The sequence below is a fragment of the Choristoneura fumiferana genome, chromosome 3, assembly GCF_025370935.1.
Source record: "Choristoneura fumiferana chromosome 3, NRCan_CFum_1, whole genome shotgun sequence".
Classification (NCBI taxonomy): Eukaryota; Metazoa; Arthropoda; class Insecta; order Lepidoptera; family Tortricidae; genus Choristoneura; species Choristoneura fumiferana.
Window position 1 is genome coordinate 15967720 of NC_133474.1, and position 15470 is coordinate 15983189.

The 15470-nt window shown below is 37.9% G+C and overlaps 1 protein-coding gene and 1 pseudogene across 1 annotated transcript; one reads left to right on the forward strand and one right to left on the reverse strand.

Annotated features, from left to right (window-relative positions):
• Positions 1-1293: 1293 nt before the first annotated feature.
• On the reverse strand, positions 1294-9304 carry LOC141426753 (dnaJ homolog shv-like). The gene is made up of 5 exons (XM_074085895.1): positions 8741-9304; positions 8419-8595; positions 5213-5380; positions 1801-2011; positions 1294-1515 (listed from the first exon to the last, which is right to left on the reverse strand). The coding sequence occupies exons 1-5, from the start codon at positions 9188-9190 to the stop codon at positions 1460-1462; spliced, it is 1062 nt and encodes a 353-aa protein (XP_073941996.1). The 5' UTR covers positions 9191-9304; the 3' UTR covers positions 1294-1459.
• A 287-nt stretch (positions 9305-9591) lies between these two features.
• Positions 9592-14317, forward strand: LOC141426108 (proteasome subunit beta type-7-like; annotated as a pseudogene).
• Positions 14318-15470: the final 1153 nt, after the last annotated feature.

Genomic DNA, 15470 nt, shown 5'->3' on the forward strand with positions numbered 1-15470 from the left:
CTCGCGGGACTCGATTCGGTCTAGTTTGAAATCCGAGCGCGCCTTGTTTTATAAAATTCGTATGCCCAGTTGGGCCTGTACTTTGACAGAGGGGAATGCGGCGAATGGCTTCTCCCTTCCGTAGGAAGCCCGCGTTGCTCTAAGCTTTTAACGAACCAACTACGCCCAGAACTCAATTACTAACTAGGGTTGTACGCTAAGTCCTTTCAAGATGTGGACCCCTTTGCCACATCAAGAATAAATTCAAATTTTCAATTGTGAAAAGTATTCCCTGGTAACATACAAACACGCACACACACATTTTATTATTGTTCGTTATTTCCTATTAAGTTCCTTTTTTTTCTTATTGTTGTAGGTACGTTTTCTCCTACTCAGTTTTTATAGTTGTATTATTGGAGTTCTGTTATTGGCCTTAAGATTCACTCTGTAAACTATGGTAACGCTGTACCTAGAACACCTCAATAAATAAATAAATCCTTAATTCTCATGTTTGGTAAGGCTCTGAAGCGTTTCAACCGCCGTATCCTGTGTTTTACTAAAATAAGACTAGTAATTATATTCGTCAACAAAATATCACCACCACCGCGGGTCGCATAACTGTAATTGATTTTAGTTCATGGACGTAATCCTTAGATTTCGTAATACACGGGATACTACGGTCAAAACGCTTCAAAGCCCCACCCAGTTACGTAATATTTATTTTGATCACTGGTTTATTTTTGCGCTGTGCGTCAATCCAGCCGTTTTCTGAATACTATTTGTATTATGGTTAACATTATTTATTAATTGATTGAGTATGCATTTTGTGTTAAGTAATCAGGGTGGCCGCTTTCTGAAAAGTCAGGGAAAAGTTAGGGAAGCCCAAGGTGGTCAGGGAAAGTCGGGGACAATTGCTAGAAATCCAAAAAGTCAGGGAAAATACTCGTGATTTCCCAAAACTTAGCTCGATATTTTGTCACCAGTCGTTTCAGTTCTGGGCGACGTATTAAATAGTGGTATTTAAAAAAAACAAACAACGAAAAAGTGAGCACATTCGGTGTGCAGTGAATTCCCATCATTGGGTCTAGCTTAGTATCTCGGGCAGTAAAAAAAAACATATAACCTGCTTTGAAATGTTCATGATTGTTCAGGGAAATTTAGATTAGAAATGTGGTCAAGGAAAAGTCAGGGATTTATTTTTAGATTTCTAGTGGACACCCTAGTAATACGCCATGCCTATTGCCAAGATCAATAAATGTTATGTATTTTTTGTTATTTGTTCTTTTTTCATACCCTTCACAATATACATTATAATAATGAAATGAAAAATCTTCTTTTATTGTTATCAAGTTTAATTTTACAAAAACAATCACAATATTCTTGCCATCCACATATCACTGACTTTACTCAAACAAGACTTTGTTCACACCATTGCATTCAATTCTACTATTTCAATAAATTAAATCTGCAATTATGACTACTAAAGTCCATTATACACTTTGTTATTTGGTGACTGCTGGAGTATCTTCCGAAGAGCTGAAACAAAATAGCCATTTAAAAATTTCGTCTTTAATGTTTATAGCAAAAATTTTAAAATGCTTGCTGATATTTAAAATTTTAACTCTGTGCAGCGCGATTTACTGCCGCAGAAAGAAGTAAATTAACTGTAATTAATAAACTTGTTAAATTTGTGCTAAATCGTATGAAAATCGTCACTAATCTGATATTATTAAGCTTCCCCACTGGTCTAGTTAATAAGAGGTCCTTCTTGTGTGATATGGATATGATAAGTCACTTGTTCTATGCATGGTAGCTACATACCTTCTTTTTCCTGATCACTGAAGTCTTGTTTGGGGAAGTCAATGTCGAAGGTGATGTACAGGTTCCCATGTAGGTTGTTGTTTTCGAAGTTAGGCATTCCCTCGCCCTTCTTGCGCACGCGCGCGCCCGCCCACGTCACCTTGTCGCGCGTCACGGAAACCGTGTGCCCGTCCAGGTGTTTCAGCTCCAGTGTGAACCCGGTCAGGGCATCCTGGAATAACATAGGTAAGCTAAGTAACGGATGCTTAATGCAAAACTCAACATTGACGACCAAGAGTAGCATATCTATTATATTGTATCTATTAAAGTACCTATATTAATTTTAAAAGTTACAGGTCATAATTATAATAACCATACTCAATACATGTAACAGGCTGGGACTGGGATAACCAAAATTGTTGTTAATGCAATTAAAAACAGTAATTCCTTCCAATGTTGTACTCGTCATACAAGGTTGGAAGTGAAAAAAGTTGTCCTTCATTTTGATGCTTACTGTACGTACAATTAGGTATTATACACTGAACTGGTCATGAGAAACTAATTTAGTAAGATTGCATACGATTTGTCAACCAATTTATTTCATATAAACCTTCACCTGACCATCACAAAAACAGCAAAAAAAGAATTAACCAAATAGGTACAGCAGTGCTGAAGTGATGCGCGAATTCATCTTATTTATATGTATAAGTATTTGCATCCAAATAAAATGTTTTACCATAATAACCTGCCACTGCAAAACTATTTGTTCGAAAATAATTAGTGCTTTAAAAGTAGTTTGGTGTTCTATACATTATGTATATATATTCTGCATGACGATAAAGATAAAATCACTATTCAGTCATTATCAGGGTCATGGTGGAGCAGCTAATGGAAGTAGGTTTTTTATATAAGAGGAGGAAAATGAGCATGCGGGTCACCTGATGGGAAGCAATCACCGCCGCCCATGGACACCTGTCAACACGACAGTACGGACGGACGGTAGTGTGCGAAATTCGAGGACTATAAAACCATATAGTTTTGGTTAGTTTTCATTAGGTACTGAAATAATAATTAAAAAAAAACTAGCTTGTACTCATTCCCCTTAAAAAAAGGAAACTGGGATTAAAAAAACATGGACTAAAAACTTAATCTTTGATTCATTCATAACATACATAAAATTAATAAAAAAAAAATAAAAAAATGAAATGAATTGATAGGATTCAGTCCTTGAATTTTGCACAATTAAATACCTCAAACACCTGCTCTCAGATGGAGTAACATGGGATATAAACTTGCCAATACAATATTGGCAGCAAACTATTGTGTTGGTGTGGCAATGGATTGGCTATGCAGTGTTATATTTCTACATACCATATTGATACCACCTGGTATCTACATAAATGGAACTAAATAAATTGAAAATAATAGTGTAAGTACTAAAAGCAATACTCTTATCAAGCAAATTGCTCAAGGTGAGAATATTCACCCAATTAATATTTCACATTTAATCAACTGTGGTTAGCAGTAAACTTGATTACAGTGAGATAAGGAATTAGCTATACTTGTGTTTTATACTTTTGTCCAAACAATAGAAAATTATGTTTTTGTGGGGATTGTTCTAATATTTTGAAGTAAGTGAAATATGAGTGATAAATGGGTCCAATAAATTTGAAATTGTGCAATATTATACTGTTGGTGACTACATCAAAGTGGCGTTAGTGTCACGTCATCACGTGTCACAGGTTTGCATTTCGTTCTCCATTGTGACCTCTTAAGGGTCCCACACACGGTACGATTCGTCGATTTTCATCAGATCGATCGTACAGACGGATCGTACCTTATATGGGGCCCTTTAGGTCTAATTTCTTTGATTATGAGACAGACATACGTAGTCGGTCCCAAAGTTCTGTCACTGGCACATTATTTTTAAATTTAAAACATGATTTTAAGAAAATTTGATTGAATTCCATTTTTGAATGTTTGTCAATTATTTTAAAACAATAAACAGTCATTCGCTGCAATTTCTCACGATGGAGTGGACGTTGAAAGAAAACCGAATAGCTGTTTTAGCATTGCACCGCTGTGGGCACTCGCCAAGTACCATTTTCAAGTTGCTCAAAAATGTAAATATAACGCTTAGGTTTGTGTACCGTACGATTGACAGGTACAATGAAGTCTCCAGTGTTGAGGATAAGAAAAGAATTGGCCGGCCTCGCTCCGTACGAACACCAGCAGTGATCAAAGCAATCAAGGCACTCATAGCAAGAAATCCTGTCCGAAAACAGAAGTTGATGGCTTTGCAGATGGTGTCAGTAGAAAAACCGTCAAAAAGGTTTTAAACGAAGATCTTAGTCTGCGAGCATACAAAAAATAGAGTGGGCACTTACTTAATGCCCGTCTAAAAACAATAAGGTTTAAAAGATCCCGGAAGTTGTTAAAGCGGTACGCGAAAAATCGACACCGTGATATCCTCTTTACAGACGAAAAGATTTTCGATATTGAAGAGAAGTACAATAAACATAATGATAGAGTGTACGCTAGGAGCTCTGAAGAGTATTCTCTGATCTTATTACGGGCCAACTGAGGTTTATTTTTGCGAAAAAGGGGTCAAAATCAGTGCGAAAGTGTACCAAGAGACGGTTTTGGATAAGCATGTCAAAGATCTGCCCAACACGCTATTTTCAGGTCATAATTTTGTGTTCCAGCAGGATTCTGCGCCAGCACACAAAGCCAAGACCACTCAAGCCTGGTTTGGCCGTCAAAAAATCGACTTTATAAGACACGAAGATTGGCCTTCCTCCAGTCCGAACCTTAATCCTCTGGACTTTAAAATTTGGCAGGTCTTAGAGGGGAAGGTCTGTGCTAAACCCCATAAAAATTTGGAGAGCCTGAAGTCATCTTTAAGAAAAGCAGTCGCTGAAATAGACATGAAAATGGTGCGTGCTGCGATAGACGACTGGCTGCGCCGATTAAGGGCCTGTATTAAAAACAAAGGAAGTCATTTTGAATAATTTTAAGTACTTAAATTTATTTTTTTATTAAATATACTTTAAATTGGTATATAATTTATTAAAAACTGATTGGTACTTTTGTTTTTATCATTATTTTCATTTGTGACAGAACTTTGGGACTGACTACGTAGTTATTTGGGCAAATAAGATTTAGGAGAAATATCTACTGGTGAAATACCGATACGTAGGTTAGCCGTTAAAGTGTTTGTGATAATAATTAAGGCTGGGAATATACGTCAGATTTTTCGATAAGTACGACAGTCTTTACTGGCAAAAATTTTTTTCAAACATATTATTATGAGTCTACATTTTACCCGAGCGAAGCCGGGTTTTCATCTAGTAAAATATTATTGTTGTTAAAAACATAACCCTCCTTGGGGCAGTCAGATAAAAATAAAGCAATCATTTATTTCAAAACGTACCTGTAAAGATATGGTAATGTTGGTGTAGAGATCATCCCCCTTGCGAGTGAATCGGGCATGCTTTTCTGTGTGGAGCTCGATGATGAGGTCTCCCGGCTCTCCATCCACGTGTGGTTCCCCTTCACCACGAAGCCGCGACTTGTGGCCATCTGGAGCACCAACTTCCACCTAAAATGGCAAAAAAGAGGTTAGAGGTTAGAGGTGTATTTTCGATATGGCAAAAAAGAGGTTTTTGTCAAAACCTAAACTAAACTTTTTCCATATATTTTAATAGTGGCAAGTGATAACCTCAACAGGGCCAGATTTAGGGGAGGGCATCCGGGGCTACAGGTAAAAGTAGGTAGGTAGTAAGTACTGGCATAGGTAAAACAGCGAAAAAATATCAAAGGAACACTACTAGTGTAACAACTTTTCCTTTTATATTTTTTTCCGCCGTTTTACCTTTACATAAAGCAATAGATAGCACTACCATTAACGTTTGTAAATTATAAAATGTGAACAAGCCGAATTAAGTAGAAATATTGAGATTAAAATAAAGACTAGCATATTTTATAAACACAACTTCACATCAACCTTAATTCAACTCCTTAATTTGAAGATAAGAAACACCATAAAAATAATAAATTCAGAATACGTAAATATAGGCTACATGTGGCTACATTTCAGCTATGAGGCTTTCGTAGTGTTTTGCAATTGTGACGCTAGATGGCGAATAACCGGAATGCGCTTGCTGGGTGCCCCGCGCTTGCACACATTCGTCGAAACTATTTAAGAGAAACATGCCATCTCTTCTAACGAAGTAAATAAGACAGAGACATCATGCGTATCTCTACTCGTCTAGGCTCAGTTGGTGAGCTTGTTGATTGTTGTCAGTGTACCGTATCTTAGTGTCTCACTAGATGGCAATACGTGTCGTGTTACTTGTGCTCACTGGTGCCATCTATTGGAAAATCGAAGGAAAGAAAAATAGCCAGTTGAATACTATAGGGTGATATCATTTGCTTGTACCTACTAGGTGGTGTCTCTGTTATATTATCTACTTTGTGCATATAGTAATTTGTACAAACATAATGAAGAATGTTATAATAGGTGTGCAAAATCACTTGAAAGCTTTGTTACAGTAAAGCTTTTATATACACAAATACATTTGTTTTTTTTTTCATTCAAAAATACCAAGTAGTTATGATTTTATACGCACTCAAAGTTCGCATAAATATCGCGTCCCGCCAACAGCTACGTACGTGACAGCGTGTGACGTCATTTTCCATCGCTCCGCGCTCCGCGTAGTTTTTAGGGTTCCGTACCCAAAGGGTGCCAACGGGACCCTATTACTGAGACTCCGCTGTCTGTCTGCCTGCCTGTCTGTCTGTCTGTTCGTCTGTCACAAGGCTCTATCTCTTAAGCCGTAAAAGTTGGAAACTTGAAATTTTCACAGATTATGTATTACTGTGGCCGCTATAACAACAAATACTAAAAATAAAATAAAGTTACAAATAATAGGGGGTCGTCATACAAGAAACGTGTTTTTTTCGGCGTTTTTTGGTTGCTTGACGTCCGAGTCGCCTAGCAACGTCTATTGCGATGTACTAATGCGATTTTAATGATGTTTTATAAAAGCTTCGATAATATAATATAGTGACTGTCTGATTGTGTGGTTTATTCGTTTTTGTGCAAAATTAATAAAGTTCATAAATTAACCACAAGCCTCAATGAAGCCAACTTTGATAAAGCGCTTGCCAAACCCACACTGTACTAATCACTATATTTACCTATTGTTTTTTACACTAAGAAAATCATACTAAGTATTTTACACTATTTACAAGTTCTTATGCACGCGAATTAGCACGAATGTTTTATTAGCCTGTCGCTACTGAAGTGTAGGTAGCAAACCAGGAGCGCAATGAAGAGACGTGTGTACGGCAAGACGATTTATTCCGGACTGACGTCACATGATCGTTCTTAAACTACCTTATATCTAAGCAATAACAAAGTAACGTACCCACTTATATACTACAGTTTAAAATTTATTCACACTGTCGAGCTTCTTATTATTTAATTACACAACATACGAAGTCCACCGAATGAGGGCTATCGCGTATGAATTCGCCACTAGAGGCGCTAGTGTAGCGTGAGGTCTCCGAAATGTCAAATCTCATAGTTTTTGGGTGAGCTACGCGGGTTTATTTATAATTAGAATAATTTTGTGAATATTTTGCAATATCTGAAATTAATTATGACAAATATGCGTTCCGGGGCAAGCCGCTTTTTAAGCCGCGCGCGGCGCGGCTCGGGCAGTGGTTTCAGAAGTAAACAGCCAGAACCAAAGAGGATGAGAATTCAAATTGTTTTTATTCGAAATATTTGCACAAGGGCTTACATTTCGGCGATATTTTAGAAGCTTTTCTTTAGCTTGCCCTGTTTGTTTGGGTCAAATCTTGGAAGCAAATTTTGACCCACTTCCAGTGGTCCGATCGACTTGAAATTTGGCATACTTATGTAAATTTGGTGACAATACAATAATCTGGTAGTGACATCTTGGTGGTCCTCCCAGGATCGTCTCTGCAGGAGGGAACTCCTCAATAGTTAATAGTACCGACTTGAAATTTGGTACAGATATGTAGTTTAGATGACAATGCAAGTACAGTCAACATAAAGTACATTCGGCAAATAAAGCTTGTATAAAAAATGTTTTTTTTAACAAAAACTTATTATAAGCATTATATTTATTTGCAGTGTAATGATAGTTAGAACAACCGATTGAGCTGAAATTTTACACGCATGTGTAAATCCGATGACAATGCAATATTATTAAGACATGGAGTTGATTTTTTATTTACCACTGTCCGCGTGAATGATATATTGAAGTATATTCATGCCAAAGACCAAAGTCAGGTTTCCATAATAAGTCAGCCCTTACATCAAATGGACTTGTTTTTTTTTTGTGAGTACTTATAATGAAGAATATTTATGTTGTTGAGGACTTAAATATTAAAAATACTATTCATCTTGGCCTCCGATCCAGACCTCTAAATCCGGCCCTGAACCTCTACTTAGTTAATTGTAAGAATTACAATTTAAAACAGGGAAATTCCGAGATCCCATTCAATGAGGAATTTTTGTAAGCAACCATGACCAAGCACAGTGAGAAGTTTTTATGTTTTCTACAAAACCCAGTGTTGACTATAAATATGAAATCAAAAACATACCTCAATTTCCAGCAGCCTTTCTTCATTGACAAACTTGACATTAGGGCATTCATCACAAACTGTCTGCTGCATCATTTGGAAGCGGCCTGGCCCAAGGTTACGGGTCACCATCTCTTGTCGGCAATTACACTTGCGTGTGCCTGACGCTGGCTTGATCACTGGTTTATTTCTGGTTATCTGTAGATTACAAAATTTATTGAAAAAAAACGAAAATGTAAGTGAAACATATTCATGTCTGCCATATTAGTGAAGTATGTTATTCCCATAATAAGGTAATAAACACTTAAGGTCAACCAAGAATCTGTGTCTCGTAATAACAGACCTCAATGAAATTGCCGTTGTAAAGTTCTTCTAGCGAGACTGAAAGCTGCATGGTGATGTCGGCGCCCCGCGGCGTCTCGTGCTGCTGTGGCTCGCCACCGAAGTGGAACCCGAAGTCTCCGAAGAAACTCGCGAAGGGGTCGTTATTGTTCATCATTCCCTCTTTCTTCAGACAATCCTCCCCGCAGCGGTCGTACAACTCGCGCTTCTCAGGGTCCGACAGCGCTTCGTACGCTGCCCCTAAGTCTTGGAACTTATTCGACGCATTTGGATCATCCTGATTCTTGTCCGGGTGCAGCGCCTTTGCTAATTTTCTGTAAGCTTTTTTGATTTCATTCGTGCTGGCCGAACGAGACACGCCGAGTATTTGATAAAAGTCACGGCCTGCTAGCACTATGACCGCAGTCGAAACTAAATAAACTAAAATCACATATACGGAATTCGTTAACATTTTGCTACTTAGGAACTAATTTTATTAAATTCTACGAAAATTCTGTACGAAATCCGCTAAACATCGCGTTTAGTCCGGAATTTTGACGTAAATTTGACAGAAAATAATAGAGGCGTGTGAAGACAATTCGTCCACTCCCTATTGGTCGTCTAGTTTTACGTAGTTTGAAAAAAGCATATCTACTTAGCTCAGTGATGAAATATAGCTTTTTTTTCATTGCAATAAGACTTAAAATGTTCCAAAAAAATACATTACTACTATCAGCCAATGACGTGTAGCCTCGTCGCAACTAAATTGCCAGTTGAAAAAAGACGATGCTATGTTTTGATCTATTTGACACACGGTTTTAAGCACTGCCTAAAATTTAAAATTTATTGAATGTCACGGAGTCATGAATATATTTACTACTTTATCTGTGGACAAACACCAAACCAAGGTTTTGACAAGCGGTGCAAGTCATCACATTTTTCACAAATTTTGCATTACATTACGAATTACTGAAAAAGACATTCTGAAATTATAGATAATATAAAGAACTAAACATGGCTTCAGTTTTGGCACCGGAAATTCCAGCTCCAGGATTTTCATTTGAAAACTTTCAGCGGTAAGTTATATCTGAAGAGCGACATTTTTCCTGTTCATCTTCATAAACGAAATGTCGTTTGTTTATTGTTCGTATCACTTTCAGGAATGCATTCCTCGAACAAAAAGGTTTCCCGGCTCCGAAGGCGACAAAGACTGGTACAACCATCGTGGGTATAATTTACGCTGACGGTGTTATTCTGGGTGCCGATACTCGCGCCACTGAGAACACAATAGTTTCGGACAAGAACTGCGAAAAGATTCATTACTTGGCGGGGAACATGTACTGTTGTGGGGCGGGGACGGCGGCGGACACAGAGATGACGACGGCGACGGTGGCGTCTCAGCTGGAGCTGCAGCGGCTGCACACGGGGCGCACGGTGCCAGTCAGCACGGCCGCCACGCTGCTCAAGCGTATGCTGTTCCGCTACCAGGGCCACATCGGCGCCGCGCTCGTACTCGGTGGAGTCGACCGCACTGGACCTCACATCTACTGCATTTACCCTCATGGATCTGTTGACAAGCTGCCCTATGCAACCATGGGTATGTACAGGAGTATAGGAAAACTCAATCTTAATCATGAAGTGATATTGATCACCAGAGTCTGGCACCAACATAGTGTTGCTTATATGACAATACTGCATAAGTCAAAAATTGGCCAAGTGACGTTTTTGACTATTTGGTAGATTTTAGATTATGTCCAAGTTTTTTGAAGTAAATGCAGTCATTAAAAAAAGTGTTTCCTTACAAATTACAGGGGAAATATAAAATATAAAGTATTGTCTTAGAAACTGTAAATTTGGCATGAAGGTATATTTGGTGGGTGGTGCTTACAACCAATAAGAAAAGTCAGAACAGTCTGTACAGATAATCAAAAAAGATTTAAAATTACTCCACACTGCAAACATTTTATTTAGAAGATACTCTGCTAACACTGGATATGAGATACCTACAAATTTGTATGAAAACCACAAACCAAAAAAAATTAAACTGACTACTATAAATCATGAAAATAATTTTCTACCAGTATGAAGTCGGTGCCTCAGCTTGAGCCAGCTGGAGTGGGCCTATAGTCGTCTACCTCACCTATATACTTTATATTGTGCTTCAATCACTCCTGCTGGCTCATGCTGAGGCACCAACTTCATATAAGCAGAAAATAATTTTCAAGGTTTTTGTAGTTGGTTCCATTTTTTTATATGGTTTTTAGTGATTTGTAGCCAAAGTGCATCTCACAAAGATTCCATTAAGCCCAAACATGCATAGTTAAATTATTTTATAACAGAGTACTGGTACCTACAGTCTTCTTCATCAGGTCCAGTTCACCAAATGATACTTTCTGAATGTATATACTTGACTTATTTTATGAATTAAATTTGGGTTTTGTTCCCTGTACCTTGATTTTACTGAAGCTTGATATTTCTGCACAGTTGCATATGCCATGATCATGAGACAACTGGAGAATTGTGGATATGCTGGTATAACTGTCAGTCAGAAAAATAAATTGGATGCAACCAATCTACCCTCTTCCTGACAAGTTGCACACTTGGCGGCGGGGAACCAAAACCCGAATTTAATTCATTAAATTAGTAATGACCGCGATAGACTAAAATATTGTAATACTTGACTTGGTGTTAAAAATGCCAAACACTATCAGCCTTATTCATAAAAAAACCTTAATTGAGGTTTGATCGGTCTGTTACTTAGCAGACTGATTAAGCTTAATAGACGGTTGTCAAGAAGTATGATTCATAAACGCTTGCTAGCAGTCTGCTAGTGTTGAGCTGCTGATTAGTGCTGATAGACGGATTAGACGCGTTATGTTGCCCACCTTGACAAATCAAAGACAAAAAATGGCCTAATCGATAATTTAAAAAAAAAAATACAGCAGTGACAGCAAATTAGCAGGAAAAAAAATAAAAAGCGAGATGTTTGTTTTCCCGCCATTTCCGATCCGCATGTTTATGTTGTGCAAAAAGCCATAATTATGTTAATCATCCTATTTTTTTTTCATATTTATTGTTAATATTATTGTTGCTAATTTAGAGGATTTTTAAATACAAATTCCTGAAAATAAATTTTCCAGTTTTTTTTTTTAATCTTTGCGTAGCCCTGCCTTCACTATAAATATCTTCGGTATGGTTTTTTGCTCTTGTCAAAGTCAGCTGTTCAAACTTGTGGCGGCCATTTTGTGACTTAGCAGGGAGATAAAGGAGGGTCTACGGTCCTCTAACTTTAGCAGAGCCTTGATCGACTGATTAGCGCTAACAGACGTTTATGAATCATGTTTTTTAGCATCGGGCCTTCAAGGAGCCTTCAAGGAGGCTCTAACTTTTTATGAATAAGGCTGTATAGGTGTGCTTTTAAAATTTGAGGGTTGCATACGATTTTTCTAAGATAAGATCCTATCATCAGATCCTGACTTGGTGACAATGGGACCACCTCAGAAGTATGTCCTTTAGAAAAAAAATATTTTGAATTTCGGCCCACAATTGCGGAGTTATCGCGTAACAACACACGAAAAAAAAAGAAAAACATACAGACAAATTGAAATTTGAACTCAAATTGAAAGCACTATCATAGGGAATTTCATGTCTAATTGGTAATCATTTATGTGTCTATAATAAATTAATAAAAAACTATATTTTCTTGTTTCAGGCTCAGTCCTTGGCAGCTATGTCTGTGTTTGAATCGGCTGGAAACCAAAAATGAGCGAGGAAGAGGGCAAAAGTTGGTCAGAGATGCTATTGCAGCTGGTATCTTCAATGACTTGGTTCTGGATCCAATGTTGATCTGTGTGTCATTCGCAACTCAGGACCAGCACAATATCTAAGAACATTTGAAGAAGCTAATGTTAAGGTGACTAAAAATCAAAAATAAACATTTTTAAATACATTGGCTGCATTGAGTACATAAAGAAGTATAAAAAAGGTCATTTTAATATTAGATTTGAGCATTGATTGAAGAGATCACATGTTCTGAGCAGGCGATTCTGGTCCACTTTGGTAACCTGGAAATCTAACTTCATTTTATCTTTATTTGCAGGGCAAGAAGCAAGGTTCATACAGATATGCAGCCGGGACCACTGCCGTGTTGAAACAGCGAGTGATTCCACTGACCGTGGAGTCTGTAGCAGTTCACGCGTGCAGCCCATGGAATGTAGCAACCCTAGCTTTCTATCTAATATTGCTTTATTGAAATAAATTTTACAACAAAACAAATTTTTCTTTTTAACCATGTCATCAGCTAACTTTGTTGAAGTTGAAGGCAGTTTCGATGACGATGACTGGTCGACACTAGTAGCCATAGTAGCCTTTTTTATAGTGGGTAGCAAGCAAGTCTATCACCAAAGATTACTAATCACTCACGCGGTTTTGTTCCTATTGCTAGCACACTACATACGTATTCACCGAAATTAAGTAAAAAATAACACTATATCGTATGTATAGCGACTTACATGCCAACAGCACAAGTCGAATACCTACGGAATATCAAATGAATTGCATATCTCGTTCAGAACTTGTCGATATTATGAGCAGAGCTTTAAAAATAAACAATTCATTAAGTGGCTATTAATGTAGCCCGGGACGATTATAATTGAAAAAAAAAACGTTTTTTTGTATAGATTTATTATAAAATTATAAAAGAACACTGGACGGAATAGGTACACTTACAATAGTTTAAAAATGATGTACAAATACTGCAACAAAATTACAACAAGCTTATAGCCACCAGATCCATTTCGATTGAATTTTTTATCTACTTAAACCTATTAATTTACATTATTTGATGAAACTTAATGAGTATTAAAGTCGAGAAAGTACTTTAAGCCGAGTTTAGACTTTCAAGAAAAATCGTGCAAGTTGCATTACATTGCGAGGCCGTAAAGCCAACGAGTATGTACTCGTAGTGGTCAATCGAGCGCCGCAATGTTATGCAACTTGCACGATTTTTCTTCAAGTCTAAACTCGTCTTTATGTTAATACTGAATTCCATTCACGAGCAACGCTCTGTGGGTAGGTTCTTATTTCAACTATATGCTTAAAAAAATAAATATACTTAAACGTAAACATTTGTGACGAGACTCGCAATGGCGTGTACTGGATTTACAGTCGGACGTCAGGGACGTCATTAGGTGTCATAATATTTCATCAAATGATTGGGCAAAACCTGCAAGATAGTCGACAAAAACGTTCAATGTTCAAAATGTTAAAAATCCAATTAAAGTTTGCTGATTCCGGATTTTTTTTTCTTTTAATTTAGAACCCTTACATAGATGTTTAGACTTGCCCAACCACCTATTTAAATATTCCGGATTAATTTTATGACACAGTAAATAATGTGAATTTATTTCTTATGTAGAATGAAATCCCAAGTGTCCTTCCAACGGAGGCTCATGAGTTCGGTTTCGGTCAGATCGCTGTTGCCATAATTAAGAACGCTGAACTTCTTAAACGTCACCACGACGTACGCGAGCCAGACGATTACGCAGATGACAAACAGGTTGGTGAACGGGCGGGTCCGCTCCAGAGCTGCAGGGAATAGTAAACGTGCTCGATGACGAAGGCGAGAAGGAGTATTTTGAAGACGTAGGCGGGTAGGTAATGGTGGAGGAAAAGGTTCGGTCGAGGAAGAAGTAGGGGGGTAATGCAGCCAGTAGCCGAGAAGAGCACGTGTGCAGCGGCGGAGAAGCGCGCGTCGGCGCGGCCCGCCAGCGGGGAGGCGCGCCGCCGCGCGCGCAGCGCCCGCAACGCCAGCAGCGCGCCGAACGCCGCCACCGCGCACGAGCCCGCGTACCACGTCACTATGTTCCCGATCAGGTGGATTTGGGCCTGCACATAAGATGACAAAGTAACAGTTATCCTACTTATATTATAAATGCGAAAGTGTGAGTGTATGTTTGTTACTCTTTCACGCTAAAATGGCTGGACGCATTTGGATGAAATTTGGTACGTACATAGCTGGACGTCTGGAATAATACATAGGCTACTTTTTATCCCGATATTCCCACGGGATAGGGATAAAATCTTGAAATTTTAACCGCTGGGTTTAGAATCGTGAAATTAAAATTTTAAATTTTGGGCATCCCCAGGGGAATTTTGTAAAATCTCGGAATTTCAATTGTAACTACCAGGAATAGTTTACGCGTGCGAAGCTGCGGGTAAACTCTAGTGTATTATCAATTCGAAAGTTTGTGTGTGTATGTTACTCCATCACGTTACAACGGCTGACGGATTAAAATGAAGTTTGGTGTGTAGATAGCTGAACATCTCGAATAACACATAGGCTACTTTTTATCCTGATATTCCCACGGGATAGGGATATAATCTCGAAATAACAACCGCTCACTCATTTTTTCTGGTAATAAATATTGCTGGCACTTTGAATAATTTAGCATTCTAATAGTGAAAGAGTTGTTAAAATCGGTCCAGTAGTTTTTGAGTTAATTCGTAACAAACATCCAAAAATCCAAATCTTTCCTCTTTATATTATTAGTACTTATAGAGTATTGATTACGATTGGTTTTATGGAGTCTTATTATATTTTTTATTATTTATTGATTACGATTGGTTTTATGGAGTTCTTATGTATTTTTTATTTCAAACTCCAAATTCGTTACTTTACGGGTATCCGTGAAACCGTATCGAAAATACAAACTAAGAAATGGATTGGCTGCGCTTAAGTAGCGTAGTGGAAA